The 15,585-nt window shown below is 46.4% G+C and overlaps 1 protein-coding gene across 1 annotated transcript; it reads right to left on the reverse strand.

The window, feature by feature from the left end:
* Positions 1-1,980: 1,980 nt before the first annotated feature.
* ctsc (cathepsin C) lies at positions 1,981-15,052 on the reverse strand (the record flags this gene model as incomplete). Its single annotated transcript, XM_084438038.1, has 8 exons — positions 14,783-15,052; positions 14,396-14,541; positions 6,196-6,359; positions 5,489-5,644; positions 4,799-4,917; positions 4,114-4,245; positions 2,356-2,588; positions 1,981-2,244 (listed from the first exon to the last, which is right to left on the reverse strand). Exons 1-8 carry the CDS (start codon positions 14,940-14,942, stop codon positions 1,981-1,983), a joined length of 1,374 nt encoding a protein of 457 aa, XP_084294164.1. The 5' UTR covers positions 14,943-15,052.
* Between the last annotated feature and the right edge of the window lie 533 nt (positions 15,053-15,585).

Here is a 15,585-nt window from a genome sequence, read left to right on the forward strand (position 1 = left end):
GCGCCGTCTCCTTCTGACCTGAACACAGCAGTGCCCACTCCTTATGACCTGAACACAGCAGCGCCCGCTCCTTCTGACCTGAACACATCAGCGCCCGCTCCTTCTGACCTGGACACATCAGCGCTGTCTCCTTCTGACCTGAACACATCAGCGCCCGCTCCTTCTGACCTGGACACATCAGCGCTGTCTCCTTCTGAACTGAACACAGTAGCGCTGTCTCCTTCTGACCTGAACACAATAGTGCTATCTCCTTCTGACCTGAACACATCAGCGCTGTCTCCTTCTGACCTGAACACAGCAGCGCTGTCTCCTTCTGACCTGAACACATCAGCACCCGCTCCTTCTGACCTGAACACATCAGCGCCCGCTCCTTCTGACCTGAACATATCAGCTCTCTCCTCGCCTGAATACAGGGCTGCGTTGCTATTTTGGCCTCCATCGCAGACCTTACAATTGTGCTGCGAGCACAACGTTTTTTGTTTTTTTTTCATATAGTGAAAGTTGGTGTTGTGAACAGATACCCAACTGAATGGGGCGGTTATTCTCCGAGCTGAAAATAACGAGACAAAATCAACTAAACTCGTGTAGGGTTTGCTGGATTCTGCGGGCAGATACGAATCCAACGATGCCTCTTGACGTTTGGTCAACGTCCCTGAAAAGAATGTGACTCGTTCCCAACTGAATGGGAGTAGGCCTACTTATTGTAGTCGTTATATTTAACAGGGAGTCTAGTTCTGCGATCATTGATTCATAGATGAATGGATCTAATACGCCCAATTAGTTGAATCCCAGCTCTGTGTCCTGGACGCTCTTAAGTTCCACGTTCATTGGCCGAAAATATGCTTGTAATATTGTACGCTAGGACAGATCGAGCCAATGGTCGGGACAGGGGCTGCATGTGTGTGCCGTCTTCTGGAGTTTAGAGCTCCGGGAATTAAATATGAATAACAATGAATAAATAATAAAAAATTAATAAGTTCTAACATATTCATTAAGAAAAATATCACGTTTCCTCGTGTTGTTCATAACCACAAAGGAACATGCACGTGCACTGTGGCGCCTGACTTGCTGGAACTGTTACTTTGGATCTGCTAAATAAGCAACATGTAAGTATTAATGGCAATGTCAACAAATCATTTAAAAATAAGACGTTTATTGTTTTTCTCAAAATTGTAAAACAAACTGGAAATAGTGCAAATCATTTGTGCATGCATGATATCAATTCTGAAAACAAGCACATTCATTTTTTACATAAAAGGTTTCCCCTTCTAAAAGGGGGTGTGGTCAAGGCACTAAGAATGACACTTGTATCCCTTTACAAATCAAACAGAAGAGTCCCTTTGATACCTCCCCTTGGGACTCCAACTCCCAGCAGCCACCAGGGAGTTGTGACATAGGCCGGTGCCCGGACAGGACCAGATGGCAGAGCAGCGCTCCTCGGTGCTTCCCTGAGTGACGCAGTATAAGCAGAGGACTCGTTGATCATACCACACCATATAAATTATAGATTGAGATTAGAACGGCACATGAAGATGATTCCCTTCAGGCCCAATGGAGCACCTCATTGGCTCACTAAGACTGATTGAGTTGCACAACTACAGATATGCAGCAGCCTCTGACAGGTGCAACTCAATCACCTCTCCAGAGCTCCAAGATTGGAGATCATTGAAAATCTAGGAAGAAATGCGGTTCCCTGCTGGGTTCCAAAGCCAAAATATCTCGTTTGGAACCCAGCCAGGGACAGAAATAAAAATAAAAATCTCTCTCTCTCTCAGCACAGCGGGAGCGTGGAAGAGACAGACACACACTGGCCGCATCTCAGAAGTCCAGAGCAGCTTCCTTCACCTTCTCCTTCCCTCCACAAGCATGACAGGCCAAAGGCATGAAGAGGACGCAGCTCTACACTAGCGACACACAGCCAGATCCTCCCCCCCCCCCCCCACGGTTGTCCTCGGTGGTACAGCCCCCCCCGCTTCCCCCCTACAGCAGGGCGATGGGCTTGGCTGCTACGGCGATGCTCTCGATGGCGCACTCGTCGGCGCCCCTGCGGATCCTGAAGAAGCCGCCCTCGCCCCAGCCCTCGCCCCAGCTGTTCTTCACCACCCAGAACTTCTGGCCCGCCTGGCTCCGGCCGTAGCCCACCAGCAGGACCGCGTGGTTGGTCAGCTCGAACGGGTTGGGAGTGGCGCCCAGGCCGGTGTGGTGGTAGATGCCCTCGCTGTAGTGCATGAAGTCAGGGTACACCTGCAGAGCGAGGGGGGGGGGGGGGGGGGGGGTTAGGACAAGTGTAACTGTGTAACTGTCCCCAGCCTTGATGGAGTGTGTGCTCGGCGTCATAATGGAGCGATGTCCCACCTCGAAGGCCACGCCCATGGGCCCGTTCTTCACCAGCTCCAGCATCATGGCCGCCTCGCTGCAGCCGCCGTAGAAGCCGCCCACGTAGCCGTAGTCGGCAGCGTAGTGGTGCCGGCAGTTCTGAGGGACGCCACAGGGGGAGTCCTTCCCGATGTAGGGGAAACACGCCTCGTCCACCAGGCCGAAGTCCTGGACGAACTTCCCAATCAGGTAGGGGAACCCGCCATCACACCCTGGACAGAGGACAGACACCACTCAATCAGGAAGAGGAACCCGCCATCACACCCTGGACACAGGACACACACCACTCAATCAGGTAGGGGAACCCGCCATCACACCCTGGACACAGGACACACACCACTCTGCATGTGTGCGTGCGTGTACTGTATGAGTGTGTATATGTGTGTGTGTGTGTGTGTGTGTGAAAATGTGTGTCTGCATGCGTGTGTGTGTGTGCGTGTGTCTGCGCATGTGTGTGCGTGTGTCTGCGCATGTGTGTGCGTTTGTGTGTATGTGTGTGTGTGTGTTAGGGTTGCTGGTTGGGAAACCGGGATCCCGGGAAAGGACATCGGGACCAGTCTTCCCGGCGCTGTTTTTTTGGGCTGGAAATTTAAACATTGTGCATTAGTAGCCTAAAACAATGAATAAACACTCAATATATAGTATGAAATGTATTATTTTCTTCTTAGATAAGTGGGCATATGAACTATGGATCAGAGGCCTACATCGAACAAACCGCAAACATGCACTGCACAGTGTGCAGTGTGTCACTGTCTCACGTAGGCTATTAATAATAATAATAATAATAATAATAATAATAATAATGTACGCTAGCCTATTATAATTGCTGTAGCATATTAACCATGATCTAATATTAAAATTACAACAATAATAGCCTACCAATAGCCTGCTTATGAATACAGGCTAATAAATATCTGGATAGCGCGTTATATAGCCTATTCTTTATTTGTCTAGGTATCTCCACAACCCAGTGCTGTTCAAGTGACTTTTGTGCATTCCCAAGTCCAACCACCACCAGATCAGGGAACGGAATCAACCGAACAGAGTCAGACCACCCTGAGCCTGCAGGCTGAACTGCAGCAAGCAATCGATGCGTGCATGAAAAGTCCCGAGCCAAAGGAGAAGTGTGGGAATGACCTGCAGAATATCCTGTCAAAGGAATTTGCGCTCTTCGAGGCAACACAAGTGTGCCCCAAAAATCTGCAGCTGTTCTACGCGGCTCTTGGCACTATGCAGCCAACGTTTGTAGAAGCCAAGCGAGCCTTCTCAGTGTGCGGACAGTTCGTCACTAAGCTTAGAAACCGGCTGAGCGACTGCTCCATCAATGCTCTTTGCTTCCTCAAGTCCCACTTTATCAAACAGAGGAATGTGAAATAGCCTAATCGAGATGGGATAGGAATTTGGTTCATTTAACTGTTTAGGCTTAGGCCTAGTGTAGCCTACAATGTAAGCGCAAGGGATCTACTTTTAAATTGCGAATTTGAGCTCCATTTAATTTTCACATGTTGATTTTAATAAATAAAACATTTAATGTGATACATTATTATACAATATCATTATGCTGTTGCATTTATTGTCTACATAGCATAAATCCAATTTTAAAAAGCACTTCCAATTTCTACGGGAAACCCGGGAAATGGTCTGAAAAATCACGGGATTTATAATCAGATAAATCCGGGAAATTCAGCAACCCTAGTGTGTGTGTGTGTGTGTGTGTGTGTGTGCGTGTGTGTGTACCTTGGCTGTACTGGGAGCAGGACACGACCTGCTGGGGGCTGAAGATGGGGGTCTGGGAGTTGTTGGTTTGGATCCTGATGCGAGCCTCCAGCATGCCCATGGTGGCAAAGGAGTAGCAGCTGCCGCACGACCCTGCCAGAGAAGAGAAGAGACAACCAATTACAGCTCCCCCTGGGCCAGTCATGTGACCCTGCCAGAGAAGAGACAACCAATCACAGCTCCCTCTGCACCGGGCCGGTCATGTGACCCTGCCACAGAAGAGACAACCAATCACAGCTCTCCCTGGGCCAGTCATGTGACCCTGCCAGAGAAGAGACAACCAATCACAGCTCCCCATGCACCGGGCTGGTCATGTAACCCTGCCAGAGAAGAAACAACCAATCACAGCTCCCCCTGGGCCGGTCATGTGACCCTGCCAGAGAAGAGACAACCAATCACAGCTCCCCCTGCTCTGGGCCAGTCATGTCATCCGGCCAGAGAAGAGACAACCAATCACAGCTCCCCCTGCTCTGGGCCAGTCATGTGACCCGGCCAGAGAAGAGACAACCAATCACAGCTCCCCCTGCTCTGGGCCAGTCATGTGACCCGGCCGGGGCTCAGGGAGGGGGAGGTGTGGTGCGGAGGCCAGGAGACAGGACCAACATGGGGTAGTTACCTTGGTTACGGACAGGGCTGAGGTAGTTACCTTGGTTACGGACAGGGCTGAGGTAGTTGACTCCGTCAACGTTCCTCCAGTCCCAGTTCTCTGGCAGAGCCGCCGCCAGCTTGGCGACCTCGGCGGTGACGGGGGCGGGGCGAACACGCCTGGAGGAGGGGCATAGAGAGATCAGCCAGCGTTACAGGAGAAGAGCAGGAGAGACCTGCCGGGTCTCTCTCCAGCAGGAACACTAAAGGAAGGCAGGGACTCACAGGAGGTGTGCAAATCTGTTAGTATACACTGCTTACTTCAAGTGCATACTAGTCACAGCGTTTACCAGGGGCCGTCTGGTAGATGAGCATGCTGTATGTTTAGAACAAGCCTGTCTACCTTCTGGCTGGGTGCTCTGACCCTGACCCCAGAGCAACCGGAGGGGAAAACCATGGGAATGGCAGCACTCACATTAGATTTCTCTCTCTCTCTCACACCATAGCTACTTTTGGCTAATGCACATCAGCAAGAGCCTCCATTAGAACCCTAATCCTTCATCAGAACCCTAACCCTTCATCAGAACCCTAACCCTTCATCAGAACTCTAACCCTTCATCAGAATTGTAAGAAAGGCTTCCCTTCTTGTCTATATTGGAGGTTTATACAATGGTTTGCTCTAGGTAAGTGAGTGTGTGTGTGTGTGTGTGTGTGTGTGTGTGTGTGTGTGTGTGTGTGTGTGTGAGAGTACCGGGGGATGTGCGAGGCGGGCCCCCCGGCTCTGAGGAGCATGTCCTGCAGGGTGAGGGTCTGGTGGTCCCTGTAGGCCGCCGCCCTCCAGGAGCTCTGGGCGGCGTTGATGGCCTGGATGAGGCCCTGGTCGGGCTGGTACGGTCTCTGGAGCAGCCTGGGCAGAGACAACACATCAGACACATGCACACACACACCACACACGCACGCAAGCACACACACCACTCACACACCACACACACACCCACGATCCAAGGACCGGAGTACAGATGTAGGAAGTAGAAGTGCTTTGTGGTCGTAACGTTACGTTGTGAGGACCTGCCCAGGGGCGGCAGCTGGAAACCAGCTGGTCACTAAATCTGGTACCAGGTCCCTCCTCTCCTGCTGGGAGTCCCTGTGTTCTGTATCTGGTACCAGACCCCTCCTGTACTGCTGGGACTCCCTGTGTTCTGTATCTGGTACCATGTCTCTCCTCTCCTGCTGGGAGTCCCTGTGTTCTGTATCTGGTCCCAGGTCTCTCCTCCCTGTTTTATGTATCTGGTACCAGGTCTCTCCTCCCTGTGTTCTGTATGGTCCCTGACAAATATAACAAACTCTACTGAGGAAAGACACTTGAGATCAGGAGTGACGGGTCAAACCTGATACACAACTGAGCTGGAGATTGAGTTTACCAACGCACGCACACAGAGAACAGGTGAGGTGGCTCACAGGCGGTTCTCCTGGCTGAGTTGGGGGGGGTGCTCCGAGCGGGCGGGCACTGGGACAGCCCTCTTCCCTACGAAGCACGCCCAGTTGTTCCCCAGGACGTCATGGACCCAGCCTGGGAGAGTCTGGTCGCAGTAGCTGGTGACCTCCGACCCCTGTTGGGAGTACTGGACACACGGACCAACACAGTTAGGTGTGGGTCATACAGGTGGGGTCATACAAATACATGCAGATCAAAGTGCTTCACAGCAGAGAATGAGCTTCACATAAAATACACATAAAATATACAAAAAGCTGGAAAATAAGGTGGAAGATAAAACACAATAAAAGATAAGAAATCAAGTAAAATAGTGTAAAATGACACGGCCGCCCTGATAGTTGAGTATCTTAGGAAGATAGAGAACTGTGGTCACAGGGTGATCAAAGTGGGCGACCTCGACCCTGTGAACTCACGCCGAGCCCCTGAACCGATGTCCTTTCACTGATGTACAAGGAATCTTCTCAGTGATGATTCACCTCAGACTGCATGTGTTGGCTTCAACCCCAATCTGTCATTGGATACGGTAGCGCTAGATCAGTGTAATCAAGGTAGGAGACCTCGCCCGTACTTGATACTTGACTTCCTCCAGTTGAACAGCAGCAAAGCCGAGGTACTTGGTCAGCACCCCGCACCAGACTCAGTCCTCACCCATATCCCAACTCCCCTTTGACGGCCAGGCAAGGCCATCCCTCTCCCCCTCAGTCACAAACCTGGGGACTCGGTTTGACCCCCACCTGACCTCCAACGACCATATAAAACACCTGCGCAAGACCTCGTTCTATCACCTCTGAAATATCTCCAGACTCCATCCCTCCCTAACCCTGCCAGATGCAGAGAAGCTCGTCCATGCCTTTATCTCCTCAAGACTGGACTATTGCAACGGGCTCTTCATCGGGATTCCTGGCAAGAGCAACCAGAAGCTGCAATACATTCAGAATAGAACTGCCAGGGTCCTGATGAGAGTCCGTCAATATGAGCACATAACCCTCATTCTGCACTCACTGCCCTGGCTCCTTGTCTCATACTCAAAACCAACTACAAAACCTCCCCGTCTACAAGAACTCATCACTCCACAATCCTCCTCCCTCACACTCACACCCTCAGACAGGCTCCTCCTCCCTCACCCTCACACAGGCTGCTCCTCCTCCCTCACCCTCACACCCTCAGACAGGCTGCTCCTCCTCCCTCACCAAACCTACCTTTTTAAAAATGCCCTTGACTGTTAAAATTGTGTTCTTTTTGTTCAGTTGTGTTTTGTTAAGCTATGCTTTTAATCCTGTAGCACTTTTGAGATTTTTAATTAAAAGTGTTACAATTAAAATGTATTATTATTGATGTCCTTTCACTAACATGTGTTTAGGAACAAACTCAGTGAAGATTTATCAGACAGCATCTGTTCGGCAATAACAGATGTGGGAAGTTAGAAATGTCACGCTGCAGCATTTCACCTTTGCGGTATTCGGCAGGGAAATCCCGTTGGAAATCTTGTGGGATTTCAGATGGGTGTTATTTCGTTTTAGTGATGCACCACCGCCAGGTGGCGTCTTTGAGTAGATTTAGCAGGCTAGGCTCAGTGTTTTTCTCCTATAGTCTACGAATGAAGCATCATTAAATTTCACATTCTTTAATTTAAATGCTCTGTTGTAAAGCACTTTGAGCTGAATTTATCTGTATGAAAGGTGCTATACAAATAACGTTTAATTGTTATTATTACCTTGTTCTCAAACACGTTTTCTCCATCTGGATACGAACACATATATCTAGGCCTACAGTAGCCTATCTATCTCGGTAACTGACATCTGGTCAAGACGTGATGGCTGTTAAGTCAAATGCGCAAAATAACAGTATTGTAAATATATTTGTTAGTAAAGATGTGGTGAACGTGAGGATTTTGCATTTTGTTTCTGGAACGCATTCGTGGTAGGCTACTCGTAAACCCCGGAAGTACATTTGAAGACGGGACACCAGCGAATGTAGCCAAGTCTGAGCGCAGATGGCTTCAGCACGATACAAAGAAAAAATAAGCTTGATCGGAGGTGTGGATCCATACAAAATTGACATAGCCGCCACGAGTAAAGATCACTCATTGCCAATGATATCCGGACATTAACTATCTTGTGCATATAGAGCGGCAGGTTTGACAGTGAGTGCGTTCACATGAACACTATACGCCGGTCACAACTCGATAATTGTAATAATGCGATTATTGAAATGGTCTTGTGAACGCCTTTATCTGATTTCCAAAATCGGGGTAAGGTCTTAACACTAGAACCGCCAAAGACGTCCATTGGACGATTGTGGGTTTTCATTTGCACATAACTATATTTTAATAAAACATTGAAGTCCGCCTGTCAATGACTTTCCCTAAAATTGTGTTCTGTTGCACCCCCTATTGTTAAATTATAAATAAAAAAACCCACAATATTTTGTTATTTGAATGATCTTGAATATATATATATATATATATATATATATAATCAAGATCATTGAAATAACAAAATATTGTGTATGTTTTTATTTATTTATACCTATATCGGCCGCCAGACGTTCAATGAATGGCTATCGGAATGCGCAGTTTCGCGCTGGCTACCGCCTAATATATGCACAGTTTCGCGCTATGTAGGCTATTATAAATTAGTATTATTCATTGGGGGAGCTTGGACTCGCTGGGTACTGGTGGAGAGACGCATGCGTCTACAGAGCCTGTAGACACAGGCTACAGAGCCTCCCCAGACGCGACATCCTCCAGTTGGCTGAAGAGCTGCGCGCTCTGGCGTCCAAACAGCTACCGGCGGCGCCCCTCGCAGTGTCCACAGAAGAATACCCCCCAAAAACACCTGCATGGTGAAGACAAGCTGCAGCAAGAACAGAACTGTCAACAATGCATGAAGTGCACCATAGCTGTCTGTGGCAGTTGCACTGCCAAGGTGCAGAGGATATGTGCGAAGTGTATTTGAGCTGCCGCCTCAACCGTGCGTAAGAGCAGAGCGCATCAACTCGTGTATAGCCTACAACTAGTAGCCCATAGCCATTTAAACGGCTTATTGTTTTATTCATATATCAACTAGATAATTCGATAATAATGAGTAGCCTAGTAGGCTATAAAAGGAATTCAATAGGGCCTAAGCCTTAAGTTGTAGCCTACAGACGCATAGGCCTAGCCTACCGTAAAAAGCGTTGCGTTCTCATAGGCCTATATTAACTAAGATAATTATTAATTAGATAAGTATTATGTATCTACGTTCTATGCTGCATCTGTACAGTAGACTACTGTTTTATTTGTATCTTTGGCCAAAATGCTGTTCTTGTAGCCGTTTCATCGATTCTTCTCCTTTTGTGAATATATTCTCTCTTGTTAAAGTGCGGCCTAGGCTTTATTCAAAAAAATATGAGAAAGGCGTCATAGGCCTACAGACACATACAAATCATATGTTGCTTTTAGTAACATTAAAAACAATGCAAATGCAAATCATGCAAAGTTGAAGGCCACGACTTCATCAGTTAGGCTAGTGTTGGCATGATCTATAGATGCTCAGGTCATAATGTCCGTTGAAAATAATTCCCTCAACACAATTTGAATTGTATTAAAATAGGCTAAAATTAAATTTCCACATTCTGATTCCTTCTATATGTTTTTTTATTTTTTTTTAATGTGTAGCCTAGGCTATAGGCTTCTGCGATGAACAAAACAGACACAATGTAGCCTGCGAGAGGGCAGTCTACCATAAAGTGTATAGCCTAACCATAATGTAATATCTAGACTACATGCATTGTGGTATTTCTTTATATAGCCCAGCCTGCCTATCAATTGTTTCTCAATAAACAGTTATGTCATCCTCTGAGTCCGAATAAGTAGGCTATAGACCGGCAGCATGCCTTCCCAATCAATGAAACGTGGTTGTAAAAATTGTTTTATTGATGAAAAGGGTTAAACTGAAAAACATAGAAAGAGTCATTGCATTGATCGATGCAGTCCGTTCAAATAGGCATCAAAAGATAAAGTAGGCCCATTTAAAATGACCAATTACATCTTAAAATCCCTTCTAATCTTGGCCTTTGATAGGGTTTTTTCCCGCCCTACTGCCAATTATATCCGGACATTAACTATCTTGTGCATAGAGCACAAACAATGAAACGAAAACGAATTTATTTAGATTAGACTAGCCTATCCAACTGGACCACTCCAATGAATGTTGAACGTAGCCTACTTTTATTCTTTAGGTTTTACAGAATAGGCTATACAATGTCCACACATGCATGCGCCATCTGACTAGCTCGCCACTCGCCAGCGAACCTGGACTAGACTATTGTAACCCACCCCCTATAAATTATTTTATAATTAAAAAAAACTGGATGGACCGGTTTCTTAGCACTGGATCGTGGGGGAGGGGGTATAGCCTACGTTAGCGGGTGCTTTGCCATGACCGGCCATTCCACAGGTGTGGTGTAGCATACTTATGGATGGATTTAACGTCCAAAGTATTGTGCAAGTATTGTATAGACCCATGTGTAAGAGATGAATGGTTGTAACCATGAACTCAGCCAGAGGTAGGCCCTACTGTAGATTATCAGCATTATCACCAGTCTCAATTGATGCTTTCCTCTAGGCTACATGTTGCCATTCATTTAAACCACCATCTCACCTAGACTACTTCTGTTGCTGCATTTTTACATTTATGCTTTCATGATTTTAGAGCGCAATCAACATTTTCCAGGGTTCCAATAAGTCCATCCATTCATCCAACTTTGTGCTGAGCGCAGCGCAGGCTGGTAGCCTACTGTCAAGGATCACGACTGATGCACTCCCTTATCACGTCTCGCAACTCCCCAGACCATCAAGAGAATTTCAATATGGAAGACCTTTAAGTGGGGTATTCCAGGAGGTAGCCTAATGTAGAAAGTCGTCGGTTATGCTTGTTTGCTGTGTAGATCCAGACATAGAAGCGGGCATCTCGTCCGGCGATTTGAAACAGCTGGTCAGTTCACCCCAACAAGAATAGCCAAGCGAAGGACAAAAATTAAACCACAAACGTTACTGCTGATCTTGAAACAACTGTGTTAGCCTAGTTCCATATGAGAACACTCCTCGGTCCAATTCCGTATAGTAGATCAGCCTGTGTCCACGTAGTTGCTAGCTAACTGGTGTGTACATTCCATGAATATCCGAAGCAATTATTCCCTATGTAGTTCACTATATGGGTAACACTACATAGGGAATAGGGAGTGAGTGAACCATTTCAAACACATCTCTGGTCAGCTCCGTTAGCTAGCTTACTCGTCCTGATGCCATGTTCCATATGAGAACACTCTGCTAGCTAGCTAGTTAGCCTACTGTATGAAACCTCTACTTGTCCCGATACCTTGTTCCATACGAGTTAACAGATATAGACCCGATGACAGTTACAGAGATAGATACTATAGATAGATAGCTTTGTTCGTAATAATTAAATTACAACCAGACAGAGAACAAGGAGTTTGAGTTCATAGTTGTTAGCTAACTGGTACAGTAATTAGCTAGCTAGCTGACGTCTGACCCCTGTGTCACGTGAATTGTTTGTTTACATTGCAGTCTAGCTTACAATAGCTTCTCACGCTGTTCACTACCATTACACATTTTTTCTGAGTTAAGGTCCCATGGTGGTTTTCTCGTCCTACTTCTGCCTAAGCACTCCACAATACCACGGTGTCATGTTTTACCGAAGGAGAAGTGAAGAAGACGGTAGCTATCAGTGGCTAAAGCAGTTAGCTAATGTTAAGATCATTCCTGTAGCTGCTTTGCTGCTAATGCGAGTTCATCTCCATTCCTGCCCGAGAAACAGAAGTTGAACTAATAGCATCAAAATCTAAATAGCTACAGGAATCATCGTTTTAAAATTAGCCATCTGCTTTTTAGCCACCGACAGCTACCGTTAATATTATGGAAGCTGCTGTCGTGAGCTAACTTGCTATCACGGTCTTATCGTGCAGCTTCACAGCCTGCTATTAGCAGACAGCACTAAAGTTGACAAAATCACACTTGCACATCATTAGAATTCCAACCATTTATATGGGATTTATCATTCAACTAAACATGGAACCCGAATACTACCTGATATTTCAACCTGCTGCCATCAGTGATCGGCGCGTCTGCTTGTTTTCGTCATGAATATCCTACACAATGACATTCCATGTAGTGTCCTAAAACTGTTAAATCATTCCCTATGTAGTTCACTATGAGTAACACTGCATAGGGAGTAGGGAGTAAGTGAACCATTTCAAACATCTCTTGTCCGCTCCGTTAGCTAGCTTACTCGTCCTGTCCGCTCCGTTAGCTAGCTTACTCGTCCTGATGGCTATGTTCCATATGCGAACACTGCTAGACAGCTAGCTAGCTAGTTAGCCTACTGTATTAAACCTCTAATTGTCCCGATACCTTGTTCCATATGAGTTAACAGATATAGACCTGACGACAGTTACAGAGATAGATAATATAGATGGATAGGCTTTGTTCGTAATAATTAAATTACAACCAGACAGAGAACAAGGAGTTTGAGTTCATAGTTGTTAGCTAACTGGTACAGTAGTTAGCTAGCTAGCTGACGTCTGACCCCTGTGTCACGTGAATTGTTTGTTTACGTTGCAGTCTAGCTTACAATAGCTTCTCACGCCGTTCACTACCATTCCATATTTTTCCGATTTAAGGTCCCATGACGGTTTTCTCTTCCTACTTCTGCCTAAGCACTCCACAATACCACAATACAACGGTGTCATGTTTTACCGAAGGGTAAGTGAAGAAGACGGTAGCTATCAGTGGCTAAAGCAGTTAGCTAATGTTAAGATCACTCCTGTAGCTGCTTTGCTGCTAATGCGAGTTTGTCTCCGTTCCTGCCCGAGAAACAGAAGTTTAGCATCAAAATAGCTACAGGAATCATTGTTGTAAAGTTAGCCATCTGCTTTTTAGCCACTGACAGCTACCGTTAATATTATGGAAGCTGCAGTCGTGAGCTAACTTGCTATCACGGTCTTATCGTGCAGCTTCACAGCCTGCTATTAGCAGACAGCACTAAAGTTGACAAAATCACACTTGCACATCATTAGAATTCCAACCATTTATATGGGATTTATCATTCAACTAAACATGGAACTTGAATACTACCTGATATTTCAACCTGCTGCCATCAGTGATCGGCGCGTCTGATTCTTTGCGTCATGAATATCCTACGCAATGACATTCCATGTAGTGTCCCAAAACTGTTAAATCATTCCCTATGTAGTTCACTATGAGTAGCACTACATAGGGAATAGGGAGTGAGTGAACCATTTCAAACACATCTCTGGTCAGCTCCGTTAGCCATCATACTCGTCTTGATGCCATGTTCCATATGAGAACACTCAGTTAGCCTACTGTATTAAACTTCGACTTGTCCCGACACATGAGTTAACAGATATAGACCTAGCGACAGTTACAGAGATAGAAACTATAGATAGATAGGCTTTGTTCGTAATAATTAAATTACAACCAGACAGAACAAGGAGTTTGAGAACAAGGTAGGCTCATCTAATGTGCGAGATGAGCTACAGCAATGGGTCAATGAGTAGTATTACTGCGCCCCTATGGGCATGCGAGCGGTGGTGCGGAATGCCGTAAAGCGCCTGTTAGAATACCGCGGGTCAAGTTACATTCTTATGTTCTCACATCTGTATCTGCTATCTGTGTGTGAGTGTGAGTGTGTGTGTGTGTGCACGCGTCAATGAGTCACATTATGTAGGCAGGACAAGACTGGACACTTCCTCAAATAACATCACATGGCCGTCATGTGAGACTGGTGGGGAATCAGAAAGAGAAAATAAATATAGAAATACAGCCTTGAATGTAACAGCAAGAACTGACTACTACCAAAAAATAACAGCTGATCAACTAGACGAGCAGGAAACAGGAAACCACTCTTGCACTTTAACTGTAGCACTAGATCATGCTCTTAGTCACGTGTTTAGAAAGGAGATGCACTTGTGAGTTCTGGCAAGTATAGTACACTGACTACCTGGTTAAATACAATTATTTTAAATTGCTTTGGACTTAAATGTAGTGTAAGAAATCCCATGTATAGCCTACTTTAATAGGGGTGTGTGTGTGCGTACGCACATGCATTGGCACTATATTAACTTAAAGATGCGTTTGTGTACCTTGAAGAAGCCGAACCACTTGTAGTTGTTGAGGACCACCTCGAAGCCCTGGTTGTAGATGAGGGTGAAGAAGCCGGTGTTTCCCAGGTCATCCGAGGCCACCGTGAGCTTCTCCAGAGTCACCGTCACCGTCTTCACAGACGCGTCTGTTTTCCGACAACACAAACACGACACTCGCAGTGAAGGAATGCCACGGTGTAGGCCTACTGCAATTAAGAGTTATCAATTCATTCCTCTTAAAAAGCTGCCTAAAATTAAGACAAATATACAGACTTAACATAACGCCTATTTGTCGATTGACTTTAGTTGTTGTAGGCTGCTTCTTCCGTGTTTCAGATCTCGCGAACAGCCCACGCTCGGTTAACCGGCTTCTCTCGTCTCTCTTACCCATCTGAGAGCAGTTGACGGTCCGGTCGCGGCCTCCCTTTGACACCTGGAACAGCCAGGTCCCGAGCAGGTCTTCGTAGGTGCAGTTGGCAGGTGTGTCGCCCGCCGTGCCTTCGACCCACAGCAGGAACACGCACACCAGCACACCGCAAACCTTCATGGCGCAGGGCGCGTTTGCTCAGCTAAGGTAAATTTACGAGTCTTGTAAGTGGCAGACGTGCGTTTCCTCGCTTGCACCTGCGGTGTACTGATCTGTGCGTCCTCCGCTCTGCCGCGTTGCACAATCTGAACGGAAGTTTTCCCTCGGTCACATGACCCTCCGCAGACTGTCATGTGATCAGTCCAGTAGACGAGAGGAGGGGCGCGAGAGCAGAGGGCTCTGCTGAGGATGTCACGTGTGGGCCGTTCATCTACTGGAAACTCCTATATAGCCTATATTAAACACTGTTGTTTCCTATTAAAATGTAATCTACGATTATCAGATTAAGCTTGGTTGCTAAGAGTTGCATGTTGAGCAATTTGAATAATTAGGCTACCATAATATGCTAATGAATCACTAAAAACTGGAAGTGACTATAATTTCGCTTCTAGATAATTTGCATAATTTATGCTAAATAAGGAAGTCCCTATATTTTCACTTTTAGTGAACTTAGAACCAAGTGATCTTAGAGTCTAGGGTGCGTGTCCACCAGGGAGCTGTATTTTAGAGCTGGCGCTGTTTTCTCATTGCTTATAATGGGTAATGAGCTCTAGGGTGCTATAGAGACGAGAGCTGTGTTTTAGCGCTGTAGCGCCGTGAGCTC

This window comes from Borostomias antarcticus, assembly GCF_949987555.1.
Source record: "Borostomias antarcticus genome assembly, chromosome: 1".
NCBI lineage: Eukaryota > Metazoa > Chordata > Actinopteri > Stomiiformes > Stomiidae > Borostomias > Borostomias antarcticus.